Genomic DNA, 14,331 nt, shown 5'->3' on the forward strand with positions numbered 1-14,331 from the left:
ATTTCGAGTGGTAATCAAATTTATAATATTTTGATTAATTTTTAATACTAATTTAAAAAAAATACATAGTATATAAAAAAAGTAAATATTAAAATAAAAATAAATTAAAATATATAAAGTACGAAATATAAATAGAAGAAGTTGAGAAAAAGGGCAAACCGATCAATGGACCGGCTGACCCTAAGCTCCTCAAATTCGCTTCTATAATAGTTATATATAACATAATTTTTTAACCAAAAACACTATCAATACTCTTTTATTTACTTTTGTATTATATTTTATTTAAATATATTAGAGGTTACACAAAATCACTTTTTTTTTTAATTAGTTAAAAAGAAAGAAATTAGGGTGGGAAGTGAAAATTTGGAAATTGGGTCAGGGCACGCGGAGATAGAGGGAAATAATTGGGGGTTTGGCAATCTTTATAAATACTACTCCAAATCCCCCAAAAATGTATTTGACAGCATAACACCATCTCCTCTCTCCGGCGCCGATCTCATCCGCGCTAATTTTCACAAAGCACCGTTCAAATCCTGGCGATAATTTAGGGATTTGAGGATCAATTTTTCAGTCTCACTGTATGAAAGTTCGGATATAATTCAGGCAAATGAGTATCGAATCATTCAATAGGTAAACTTCGTATTATGCCTGGGATAGCTTCAATGTTGTTGCGATTACTAGGTGATTTGGAAACTGTTCTTTCTTCTTCCCGATGAAGAATGGGAATTACTAGATAGTTCGTCACCACTTCGACCTAATTCCAAGAATTTTCCTGTAACTATATATGTGTGTATTTTGAGTTATTGAAATCTGTTGTTGTTGCTGCGTGAGTGTAGCAAGATGCATCTGAAGTTTTTCATTATCTGATCTATTTGTTCATCTGAGGTTTCTTGTTATGTGGATTTATTTATTGGATAGGTTGGTGAAACTTGCGGCAAGAGCTTTCTATGATGACATTACAACTAAAGGCGACAACCAGCCCAAGTCCGGTAGAAGTGATAATAGAGGAATTGCAGTGGTGATTCTTGACGCACTCACAAGGTTATCAGAGGAAAAGATCCAACGTTACTTTTTTGTAGTTATTTCTTACTTCTTCAGTTTGTTTTTGACTTAGATACTTTATTTAGATATTTTCAAGAATTGCATGCATAGTTTGTGTACAATTCACCCTCACACCCACAAACTACATTGTATTTCAAGAATTGCATGTTTAGTTCGTGAACAATTCACCCACACACCCACAAACCCACAAACTGCATTGTATTATCAAGAATTGCTTGCTTAGTTTATGAACAATTCACCCACACACCCACAAACTGCATTGTATTTTAAAAAAAAATTGGATGCTTAGTTTGTTCACAGTTCACCAACACACCCACAAACTGCATTGTATATTCAAGAATTGCATGCTTAAAAATCATTATTTCAGGAGGCAATGGGTGAGGGAGGAAGACTTGGCAAAGGACTTGAAGTTGCACACGAAACAATTACGCCGCACCTTGCGGTTCTTTGAAGAAGAAAAGCTCATCACACGAGACCATAGGAAGGAGGTTGGTTTTATGCTATATTGCATAAAGATGATACCGGCTGCCCTTTTTCATTTACCTAGGATATTATTTTGGAAGATTTAGCCCTCTTGATAACTTTAAGAAGGCTTAGTTTCTACATCGAGAGTGTTCCAGACTTTAGATATCTGAAGCAGCACCATCTGTTTCCTTAGCTTAGCAATTGGTTCCCTTTTATACAAATTCATCCTAAGTAAAGAGGAAGATGTGAGAAATTTGCTGTTTGGTAACCACATGGCTGTAAGGTGCACACCGAGCTGTGTCTCTTTATTCTATTTTGAAAATATGGTAGATCTTTGATGTAATTAATTCAAACAATATCTTATCTAAAACATGAAATTGTTACAGAATTTTCTTTGGTTACCTACCAACACAAACAAACAATAAGGAAACCAAGGGTGAAGCTCAGTCTTATGTAGTTCATCTGTTTGCTTAATCTAGCCAAAAAAATTCACATTTTGTTATTATGAACCATTAAAAGATGAATCCTATTTTGTAATTACCTTATGCAATAGTACGTTCTTCTACCTGAGAATACTCTTTTAAGTTGATTTTTCTAGGAAATTCTATTTCTTCTTTGGTACCATGGTCCATGGTTCAAATCATTGAGACCTGTTAGGCAAATGCATTATGACAACAACGAATAGGAAAGTTTCCAGTTACAAATACAAAGTAGCAGCATTTTGTCTTCTGTGTGTGCTCATATTTTTTTAACCTCAGCCCTCATTAACTTAATTGTATTGTGGGACAAACTAATGTCGTTTTAATGAATGTTTACGGATCCTCCTCCTTTTACAAAAGATGGTGGGTGGAAGGGGGTGATTTGGCGGCATATTCTCCCCGCCCCCTGCCTGCCCTTATTAACTAGCTGCTAATGTGCAACCAAGTATACCCTCCTTCTGTGCCAAAAACTGATGGGTGAGCAGGGGGCGATTCAATTGTATATTCGTCTGTTATTATCAGATACTACTAACATCAGATTTAGCCTGCAATTTCTGTGCTAGATAATCTGTCATCCGTTCTTTAACAATCTTCTGTTACAGGGAGCAAAGGGTGCTAAAGTATACAATTCTGCAGTTGCAGCTACTGTTGATGGCCTGCAGAATGGGAAAGAAGGAGATGACAAAATAAAGATGCATACTCATTCTTATTGCTGCCTGGACTATGCACAGGTTTCCACCCCAAATCCCTTATTTACCAACTTCGTGTAGATTTATTGAAGTATTCTGATACTTCTAGTCATAGCATTTCCCAACTTGACTGATAGACAAACAACCAAGAGACATGAGAGACTTAAGTAATCTATAGTAACAAAAACTTTTGCTTATTATGGTACTAGCACAAGCATTGATTGTTGATCAGGGATAACTTCTCATGCATCTTGATATCATTGATATTTAACTAAATTGGTACTTCCATGGAAGTTAAAGATTCAAGGGGCATTTCAAATTCTGCAGATATATGATGTCGTGAGGTACAGACTGCACCGAATGAAGAAAAAGTTAAGAGATGAGCTGGATAACAAAAACACAGTGCAGGAGTATATTTGTCCCAACTGTGCGAAAAGGTTCTGCCTTCAATACTGCTGCTAAGTTTTGGCTCTTTGATAGGTATGATAGGTATGCATCTCATGACAAACTCAGGATTTGCCTTATGCAAATTCAGATATACTGCGTTGGATGCGTTGCGGCTGGTCTCTACTGAGGATGAGTACTTCCACTGTGAGAGTTGCAACGGGGAACTAGTGGCAGAGAGCGACAAGCTAGCTTCTCAAGGGTCCACCGATGGGGATGACAATGATAGGAGACGCCGCCGCGAAAAGTTGGAAGACATGCTTCATAGGGTGGAGGTTTGTCTTATTTCTGTGTTATGTTTTAGGGTGTTCTATTTTTTTTCTCTCGTTGGAGGTTGATATATAAGGTGCTCTATCTTTTAAATTATATTCATTTCATTTGGTCATGTCATACTGCTGGCTCTCGGGTTGGGGTGTTTAGTGTTCAGAATGTGATAAATGAAGCAAGAGCAAGAGCGAGACTGAGAGAGCAGCTACAACCAACTCTATAGTGCAGTGGATTTTTAAGCGTCTTATTGCACCATGTCCTTTGGTGGATATATACACATATACATAAAAAGAAGTCAGTGAACTGTTTTGGCAGTCTAATCTATACATCTTTGCTAGTTGCTCTTGTTATATCATGCATTTTCAATGTCCACAGTTACTAAATTATGCTGTTTGCTCTAACTTATGTTCATCTATAAAAAGCTTATGTTTATCTTAAAGAAACTTATGTTCATCTTACTCTTTTCATTTAAATATGTTAATTGTTTTGTTGTCTTGCATGTTTTCAAGATCAACGTGGACTTAATAACTTATCTGGACTTAAAACATCAGCTTTCAGCCTTTTATATTCTTGCATTGGTTGGTAACAGAGAGTCCTTAGGCATATAATATGGGAGTTTGACCTGTATATTGATGCCTAGTAGATATTCTCCCGTTCAGGGGTATCCTCTACTCAAATTTTTGGCACACCTATTACTAACTTCGTCAATAGATGTGCTCTCTTTGATTCTGAACTTCTTTTGAACAAAGCATTGTGCTTGCTGTTTCCCACGTCAAAAAACCAATTTTGTTCTCACAAACATGATGTACTCCCGATGTTCCATTTTATATGGCACTCAGTGCTTCTTTAGTTTGTTAAAAATGGCACTTCCCATATTTGGGAACTCTTTAACTTAAAGCTTCTAATTCTACCTTGAATGGCATGTCTAACGTCATGGGATGTTTGAAATGTACTTTTTCTTTATCAAAAAGTTTTATAAGTGTACGATTGGTATGTGTCAAAAGTTTTTCTTTCTTAAAGCCTTGGTGCGCCCATGAGATCTCTGGGATAGAAAAATGAGATAGAACACCATATTGTTGTGTAGGTTCTCTACTTTTTTCTTTTGGTATACCTGCATACAGGAGACTTTCCTAATATAATGAAATCACTCTACTTCATTAATTTTTTTTTGGAGTGATTGCAATTTAAAGCTATCTATTCTTTTTGCTATCACTGTTAGTGGAGGGATTTATATACACCGCCTCTTATCCCTTATCTCTTTTTGGTGCACCCATGAAATCTCTAGAACTGTAGAAGCATTGAAGATTGGATGTTGTAAGATTGACTTGACCAAGACCTATAGTTGCTTTGTATTCTAGGTAAACTTCATGCTTCTTTATTCTAAATGAGAGAAGGGCATTTTGTGCTCTTTTTTGAAGTATGTAATCTGATTAGTTTACTTGATTAAAAAAGTATAATCTGATAAGAGGGTGTCATAAGACAGATCTATGAAGTTCTTTTCTCGTTTTTGGTTGGAAATTGGTGGTGTCCCTCTCTGTTTCTCTCTTTCGCTATCTGCCAAATTGCATGCTTCTCTATATCTTTCTTTTGTCCTGAAGGAATTCGATTTTATCTTTCAGTTTAATAGAGCATGATTTTTGTGGTAGCTTTGAAAGAATTTCTTTATTTTGTATAGGCTGAATTTTTTTAAGGAGAGATTGTATCTTGTCATCTAGTTTGAAAAGAGATTTTCTACTACAAAATCAATTAACTATTCCTCAAACTGTGAACTAGTCGGGACAATATTAACAGCGTCTATTTTAGTATTACAACTTCTCTTGGATTATTTATTTTTCTTTTGGATGAGCTATAGCCCCTCGTTGTTTTTTGATCTCTATAACAATTGGTGAATTATAAAAAACCTTTTCCTCCTTTCCTTTTTATTTTATTGTAACCCTGGATATCTGAGAATTTACCAACTCTTTCCTGTGCACATCTGATTCAATTTACTGAGAACTAAAAGAATTGTAGGCACAACTCAAACCATTGATGGATCAACTTGCCAGAGTAAAAGATTTACCTGCTCCTGAGTTTGGAAGCCTTCAAGCATGGGAAGTGCGAGCCAACGCTGTGGCCCGTGGTGCAAATGGAGATAATGCAAATGACTCAAAGTCAGGACAAGGGCTTGGATTTGGTGGAACACCTATGCCGTTTGTAGGGGAGACAAAGGTTCTTTTGCCCAACCGGAAAAGGAAAAAAGAGATACTGTTGTTACAGTCTTTTACTTGGAAGCTCATCATTATGTGTTTCTAGTTGCTTCTTGGAAATGCAATGCAGTGATTTTGGTGTATATTCATGCTCATGCATCATAGTTACGACTTGCATGTACATGACTTTTTCCACAACACACTCACATATCTGAACTGGATTTTAATGCACTAGTCCGTACAGTGAGGTTGCACAACATAGCTTTTGCTCTGTGTTAGGTAGTCTTCTGATCAAATCTTGAAAACAACCATTTTAAATCCCCTCCTTTTATTGCAACGTTGGAAGTTTTCTCCCTTTTGTACCTGTGAACGTCTTGGTTATTTGTTTATACTATATACAAACTTCTGTTTCCTTTCTCACTGATAATTTGAGTCTATGTTTATCCTTTAGCAACGATTTTTTCTCAATAATACAATATGTAGCAACTGCTCTGAATGCTTTCTATAAAATATCTGTCTTTTCTTATGAGTTTGATGGAGATAATAGTGCCCAAGTTATGTAAGATGTTGATTGAGTGAAATACACCCTGAAACTATTGTGTCATGAATTTAAACCACTTTTTGCTGTTGATTGCAGGTTGAAGTTGCTTTCTCTGGTCTTGAAGAAAAAGGAGATATCAAATCCGAGGTTTCAGTTACACCAATGAAAGTTTTGCCTCCATGGATGATAAAGGAGGGAATGAATCTTACAAAGGAGCAGCGTGGAGAGGTCAAGCAAGAATCAAATATGGAGGGTCCTTCTGCTGCAGCAGGATCATCTGATGACAAGAAGTCCATAGGATTTGAAGATGTGAAGAATATACAGGTTAAGGTCATCGCCTTTTGTATGGTTCATTTGCTCTCTCTGCCCTGTCCTTTCTTGCTTGAATTCTCCATATGCTGAATATTGATGCTTTAATGCCTTCTCTTTTTCTTGGTTTTGGTAGGATGAATATATTAAGGCATATTATGAGGCTCTATTCAAGCGGCAAAAAGAGCAAGAAGAAGCTACCAAAATGTTGCCGGAAACATCAACTACAGATGGAGTATATAACACCTTTACCGAGCGCCAAGTTGGCATGAAATCCAAACGTGAAGAGGAGGACGAAGGAGAGGATGTTGAATGGGAGGAGGCCCCACCTGCAGGTAATTTTATATTGTTCATATACTTCAATCTCTTAAGTGGTTGAGGATAGGAGGACTATTCAAAGAAGTTGATAATGGAGGTGCTAGTAATTGAAGTTATTGGCTTGCTACATCATGAGGTTCAGCTCCTTAACTTGTTCGTTGATAGGAGTTGCTGGTGTTGTACTGTCAACTGTGTACTGCTTTGCTATGAGCCGTTCATGGTGCAACCGTTAAAAAGACACTATTATGCAAATCCTTTCTTGAGTCCTTATAAAATGGAGAGAGACCATAAATTGAACAAATGGATCAACATGATATTCTTTGTGAACCTCTGGGGTTTAGCTGCTTGAAATGTTGGCCATTTTTTTTTTGGGTTCCCCACAAATTCCAAAGTTTCCTCCACTATGTCTACTTTAACAGCTGGGACAACACTTCTTCTCCTAATTGTTAAATATTATTCTGAAAAGTTATGGCTAACACATAGTGTGGTATTTTAAAGGGAGCAGGGTAGAGGGATTGGCGAATATTCTGAACCTTTGAACACACTGGGGTTGGGAGATTTTTTGGGTATCTAAAGAACATTAAGAACATTGAAGAAAATTCAACTTGTCAAAGTATGCTAACAACTCTTCACATCTTTCACGAATTTATGTGAAAGAGCGTAGGCACATACACACAAGACCTATAGTTCTGAATAACATACTCAATTTATACACTTACATATCATAGAGATGCCAAGAAAGTGATTACATACACAATTTTCTATCCTGTTTGAATAAAACAACTAGTCTACGAAAGCTGAGAACTGAAATATATGGCCATGTGGGAATCCATGCAAGAGAGGAGAGATATGGATAATTCTGTTTGAGAATACTTAAGGTTCCAGACTTAACCGAGCCTTGACTTTCTAGAATGTAATAGTCTTTCAAAGTCTTTTTGCTCAATAACAGAAATCGAATGCAAATGCCATGCAAGCTCTACGGAGTTATAGAAGTTGGGCCTTTTTAACTGAGCAACATGTGTCATGCACTTCGCACTTCCTAGGAAGTAGAAGTCTTAGACTATTAAAAGTGGCAGTAGATACACTTTGGATAAGGAGAAGGTGTAATGATTTTCCCACGAAGTTCAGGTGTATAGGTGAAACTTAGTGACCAGTTAGCGAGGATCTTCTAACTTCTTCATTTTCACTTTCAATTTGTAGGCCGTGTTTGATTTGCTTAGTTTTGAAGTTCAGCTATCATGTTCACATTGGATATGTTTTCAGGTAATACTACAACTGGAAATCTCAAGGTAGACTTGAATGTTCAAGCAGATGCTTCGGAAGACGACAACGATGAAGAAGATGACATAGACTGGGAAGAAGGTTGATGGTCAAAGTAATTTATAAGCTGCAAAATAAAAATGCAGACTGCCTGAAGTCTGCATGCATGCTTGTAGCTTTGTGAAGAGAGTACCATCGTCATCCTGACATGGGGGTCGTTTGGTTAAAAGAAACTAAGCTATGTAGGAATTGTGTAATACAAGGACAAATAACGCATTATTTTTATTGAGTGTTTTTTTTGGGCACTAAAAATGGGATATGCAAGGTAAAATTAAAAATTTGGGTTTACTTTTTTTTAAAAATATAATAGAAAGAGTACTGATGATGGATTTGAGGAAAAGATGGAGTGATTTTGTCTTTTGATGTTTAACCTATGCATTATTATTCCATATTATATCAGGTATAGTTTATAATAGATGATGCATTTAGGCATTAGCAATGAAATGCTCACTTCAGGGCTCAGGTACACATAAATCTTCCCATAACACTCTCTATATCTTTCCTTGTTTCCACTTTCAAGTTTCAAGAATATTTTTAGTTGGAGCATTGATTTAATTTCGAAGTCCAGAGAAGCACAGTAAGAAAGAATTAAAAACAAATCATCCATACGTCGCTGTGAGGATTTGTTATTAATAATAAGTAATATCATAAAATAGTAACAAACAGGGTAAACAAGACATTCTAGGAACCGGCAAGAGGGGTTGCTTGGACGATAAACACTCTCCACCTCCAACCTGACGTTTTTGGGTTTGACTCACCAATGGAGCAACAAGAGTGGGAGAGGTGAAAAAGAAGAAGACATTAAAGAACTCTAAAAAGAATAAAGAACTCTATTAACTCTGATGTCTATCAAAGCATAAATCTGTAACTCTCATCACACAGATGATAAAAGGAAGGGATCCCAAACTGCACTGTCACCAACACCCCAAAGCCCATTTTCAAACTGCAGGAACTGTTGTTCAGTTGTAACTGAAGCTGTGTGTGTTAGTCCATTCATATCAGGCATCATTATTGACCCATTTAAAACATCTATTCCCCCAAATGCAGACAAATCAACCGTTGGTTCACTAACTGAAACTGGCCATGTACAAGTAGCAGTAGTACTATTACCACCACCAAAAATGTTAGTGTTAATGTTATTATTTATATTTATAGTAGTACTAAATGAAACCTCGTCTTGGACTGGACTCATTTGTGGTTCTCCCCATGGTAATTGTCCTTGCTCGTTAAGCCACATTATTGCTGAATTTGTCCCACTATACAGCTGGTTATCTTGACATTGTGACGATGAGATCATGGGCTGATAATCGTTCGTCATGAGGCTTATGTAATCAAGATTGTGATTTCCCCTGAACAAGTCATCAGAACAATTCTTAACATGTCCAATTTTAGGTAATTTCTCACTCTGTGTGGATGTTTTCTTGATTTCAATACAAGGTACTGATAGTTTAACTTTGGATGCTAATTCAGAAGATGAATTAGAGGCATAAGCTTGAATGAAAGATCTTGAATTCTTGCTGTTAAAGAGTTTAGCTTTAAGTGCACCAACAAGACTATTTTCAGATTCCTCTGTTCTGCAGGCTTCTTCAAAGTTAAAAGGCTCAGAATTTTCAACAATACTACTACCTTGTTGGGAATCAGACGCGGGTAGTTCAAAATTAGTACGAGCATTAGCCCCTCTTAATGTTCGAGCAGCTTGATCATAAGCCCTTGCAGCATCCTCAGCGGTGTCAAAAGTACCAAGCCATAGCCTCACCTTTTGTAAAGAATCTTTGATCTCTGCAACCCATCTTCCTGATGGCCTTTGGCGAACACCAACAAATCTTGGATGGCCCCTTGATGATGGTTTTCTTCGTGTTCTAATACCGTCATTTGGCTGAGGTGGTGGTGGCTTCATTCTTGAATATGTTTGGTTGAAATTGGAATCAAAAGTTCATGATAAGGTGTCTGTCTCTAAGCTTGGTGTCTTGAACTGTTGAAGGTATAAAATGAACAAGGTATCTTTGAATTGTCACAAATGGACTAGAGGAAAATGATATTCCTCTGTATATTAAATTATAAACACAGAATGAAACTTTCTATTGTTGCAGGCCATGTTGGTTCTATCGACTCAAAATCATAAAATATGACCAAATTATGACAAGATATCGACGATTTTATATAGTTGTACTATGTGCTAATGCATAAACTTCCAAATGTATATGTTGTTTTCAGAATGATGTGATCAATATAATTTGGATGTAGACATTCTGTTGCGCCTTATATACATTCAATCAATGCTACAAATGGCAAGTCACTAGAAAACACAATTTCTTAAAAAGATTTCTGGTGAAACTCAAAGACCAGATCAACTCTATAACTTGACTAGTTCTACAGGTTAGATAAATGTGAAATAATATTTATGTTGTAATGACAAGATATATGTATATCAGTAGAGTACGTTAATTAAGTTTAAGGTTCATTTGATAATGTATTGAATTTAATGGAACAATAAGCAACATTATATGAAAATATGTGTTGGAGATAATACCCTAGATTGTGCTTCTAAAATAGTCTAAAGAACAAATTATTTGTTGTAGTACTTGATTAAAACGTTGTCATATGAATGACCTCTTCATAGGAGGTGTTCAAAAGGGGTTGAGAAGAGAATGATAAATTAAGTACCAAAGAATGGATCAGAAGACTCTGTTGGGCTAAAACGGTTCAAGAATACTCTTAATATAGTGTGTGTGATTTTTTTTTTCTTTTTAACTGTCAATATGAGACTTTATTTGTGCGCGCACACACAAACGCTAGCCAATTTTTGAGGCAAGAAAAAAACACATGCAACTCCACTACTAGCAAGCTGGATGATTGTCCAAATTTCACCTACTACTTTTAGATGACTAGTTGTTGTATAAACCACATAAATCCAAGTTTATGGAGAATCGATGTTTTTTGGAGAAAAAAAACATAGTAATAGGGTCGATGAAATTAAGGTGAAGTGGACAAGAGTTATTGCATTATATTATTTATATTAAGGCATTCAAAAAATTCAAAGTCGATTGCCACTTCCGAAAGAAAAGGCCTCAGCCGCTGAGGTTTATTGTCTTCACCTACTCCTAACACTATAGGAAAGAAGGTTTGTCCCCTATCCTCTCATCACTTCAATTTTAGTGCTATTAACGAACAACGATAATAATATATTCAGTATAGTTCTTCATAAATAAGCAGATAGAAAGATTGTTTCTTATAGATACTCGGCTCGAAGGAAAAAATTCTGAAGCAGAATGATCCAAAAAAAACATGACAACAAAACATTAACACACAAGACGAATGTAACAACAAATTGTATTACATATTGAAGAATAGAAAATTTATTTTATTAATGCACGAAAGTAAAATTCTATATTGAAATAATGTTGGCCTTGATAACCTAAAATTAGAGTGATATATAAAGAGATATAAATCATAAAAGTTTTGATTTTTTTATATTGTTGAAAAAGTGAAAGTATTTTCTAGAATACAAAGTGCTTTAACATAACTAGGCTACAGCACGAGCATCAAAGTCCAAAATTAAATTTAACTTCCTTTCATTGTACTACTTGAAAGTTGAAATACCTAACCTTTGACTATAGTAATTTTGGGGAGATAAATGGGGATCTTGCACTAAGAAATTGCATTTATTTAATAAACTATTTATATTATTACAGGAAAATAATAAACTTAGCTTTACTTTCTTTAACAATTATTTATTATAAGACATAGAAATATGAGGCTCATTGACCATTGACCTCACTTCTAAAATGAAAAATTATCAGAGAATGTCCTCTCTTTAATTAGTGGTAATTAAAGTTGATAATGTTAATTTTCTAGCATATCTGATCTTAGACCAAAGATTTTTGTTGACTCTGTAAAAAGAAATTGCACATGAAATTAAAAGGAATAAAATTAACTAAAAAATAAATATAATTATAATCTTGAGTTTCACTACTAATTGATCAATTTGTATAGTAAGCAAGAATAAATCAATGATTTCTACTTCGCCAATATAGTCTTAGTAGTTTCTATTACATTCTTCTTTCTTCCATGATTAAAAGTCCAAAAATATTTCATTAAATAAAATTGTGCCTTATAACGTTTGTCTTAATTAGTAGCTTCAATAAGGATATGATTCAACGGCTCAAATAAAAAGTCATGATGTGCAATGGGCTTCTTGGTTGCTATTCTTCATATATAGTAATTTCGAACCATGCTACTATAGGTTAAACTTTTATTTACTTACAAATTTTGTAGTATCATTTTTCTAAAGTAACAATGTTATGATGTTCTTCTAAGACTTCTAAGTTGTACATATTTTCAATATTCAGTAATAAAATCAACTAAATTCATAACTACGAATCATCTTAACGAAACAAATAGCTAGATATAGTTGATCACTTGATTATGGTAAGGAGTTTAGTAACTTGAAAATAGGACCACAGGATGTGGTGCAGTGGATGAGACTGCTCCTCCTCTTTTAATCAGAGATTTTGAGTTCAACTTCTGAATATAAAAAAATCTTTAATAGAGAGCGCTTTCTCCCGTGACACGACTCTAAATATATTAACTTTAGCGTAGATTCATATATGACTTGAAACATTAATCAAATAATCAGATATAGCGTATAGTAAAAAAAAAATTCAATTTCAAACACAATAAGTCGAATAGGTTGTGGTAAAATTTCAAGCTCTAATTATAAGTTCAATTCTATCTGCAATATAAGTTAAATCTTTTTTTCTTTTCCTTTATCAAAAAATAAACTTAATTAAAGTACTTCCTATTGAATTTAATGATCACCCTACTGTGTCAAAAAAAACACTATGTTTCGTGTCAATGTAATTAACTAATTATATAGGTTTCTTATTTTTCAAAGTTAAATAATAGGGGCCATGCATTTTCCATTAATAATTAAAATGAAAATAATATAAGGTTTGACTAAGGAAACTTTAATAGCCAGTCTAACGTGAACGCAAAGCAAGTTTTTATTGGAGAAAAATTAAATGTCGACAAACTTTGCCTCCCTCTCCGTATTATTTGGACCTCCATTTCTCCATAAATACCAAATACATAAAGTGTCTATACTATACTATGTATTATTCCCTCGGTTCATTTTTACTCTTCCATTATATTATTTTAAAATATCCAATAACAAACTGTCCAACTTATAAAACCAATAAATATTGACATGTTTTATAGCTAACAAAAGATCATTTAGTATTTCTTAATTCATGTGTCAAGTCAATAGTAGACAACTATTATTTGACAGAGTGAATAATTAGTTATTAGTATATATAAACAAAATAGAAAAGTTGATTTTGATGATCAAAGCTTAATTAGTTTTGGTGAACAAGTAAAGTCTCATGGAAGCAAAAACATTGCTCCCATGTCAACCTGCAGCTTATGTAACAACAACTCTATCTCTAATTGCTTCTTTCACTCTTCATCTCCAACTTCAACTTCAAGATCTAAAATTCCCATATTGATACTATTATTTCTTCGTCTATATACTGTCATATGCTTTTTTGATCTCCATGCTCCTTTTTCTCTCCCGTTATTATTATGGCAGTAATATTCAAAATTGTTACTAACAAGTGTCTATTCGCTCTCATTCTTTCAATTGCTATCGTCTTCTGTCTCATTCATGGATGGTGTAATTACTCCGATAATGTGATTTTGAGCAGCAGAAGAGAACTGATTGCAACCAAATTTGATTTCACGCCGTTTATGCCACGTCATCATCACCGGAAACACCTGTCTCCGTCGCCGGAAACTGAGATCGATCCGATTTACGGAGTTGAAAAACGCCTAGTTCCTACCGGCCCAAATCCGCTGCATCATTGAGGTTTAATTTTATAGTTCATATTTCATCAGTACTATATATTGTTACAATTTGTAATCAATCTGTTGTTAATTATCAAGGAAGAAGACGACGACGCTTAATTTTTGTATTATATGAGAAAAGTTCCAGATCATATTAATATCTTCAAATTATTTGATTTATTTCATAGTTTTCTTATCAGATTTTCATGTGGATTGCGCGCTAGTCTAGCTAGCTAGCTGTTTTGCTCTGAAATTGTTAGCACTAATCATTTTTTATTAAATATGATTAATAAAAAACTTTGGATCATGGAAAATCATGGAAATGGTGATAAATATAATTATATTAATTGTCATTGGGATGTTAAAATTAGTCTGTTTGTGACGGCACGGCAAGTTCTTCTTTTTTTTTT

General features: G+C 34.7%; 2 protein-coding genes across 2 annotated transcripts; both read left to right on the forward strand.

The window, feature by feature from the left end:
- Window positions 1-339: 339 nt before the first annotated feature.
- On the forward strand, window positions 340-8,420 carry LOC107015109 (general transcription factor IIE subunit 1). The gene is made up of 10 exons (XM_015215281.2): window positions 340-630; window positions 919-1,041; window positions 1,430-1,550; window positions 2,609-2,737; window positions 3,023-3,132; window positions 3,231-3,414; window positions 5,417-5,614; window positions 6,230-6,457; window positions 6,579-6,777; window positions 8,024-8,420. The coding sequence occupies exons 1-10, from the start codon at window positions 608-610 to the stop codon at window positions 8,125-8,127; spliced, it is 1,419 nt and encodes a 472-aa protein (XP_015070767.1). The 5' UTR covers window positions 340-607; the 3' UTR covers window positions 8,128-8,420.
- A 5,240-nt stretch (window positions 8,421-13,660) lies between these two features.
- On the forward strand, window positions 13,661-13,942 carry LOC107013655 (CLAVATA3/ESR (CLE)-related protein 13-like). Its single transcript, XM_015213517.1, has one exon. It carries the CDS (start codon window positions 13,661-13,663, stop codon window positions 13,940-13,942), a length of 282 nt encoding a protein of 93 aa, XP_015069003.1.
- The last annotated feature ends 389 nt before the right edge of the window (window positions 13,943-14,331 follow it).

Source organism: Solanum pennellii, chromosome 3 (genome assembly GCF_001406875.1).
Source record: "Solanum pennellii chromosome 3, SPENNV200".
NCBI classification, from domain to species: Eukaryota; Viridiplantae; Streptophyta; class Magnoliopsida; order Solanales; family Solanaceae; genus Solanum; species Solanum pennellii.

Bases quoted from the DNA above. Each gene is read 5' to 3' on its own strand.
- LOC107013655 (XM_015213517.1), top strand. From the start codon at position 13,661: ATGGCAGTAATATTCAAAATTGTTACTAACAAGTGTCTATTCGCTCTC.
- LOC107015109 (XM_015215281.2), top strand. From the start codon at position 608: ATGAGTATCGAATCATTCAATAG. The intron at 3,133-3,230 runs GTTCTGCCTTCA...ATGCAAATTCAG, and splicing joins TGTCCCAACTGTGCGAAAAG to ATATACTGCGTTGGATGCGT. The intron at 3,415-5,416 runs GTTTGTCTTATT...AAAGAATTGTAG, and splicing joins ACATGCTTCATAGGGTGGAG to GCACAACTCAAACCATTGAT.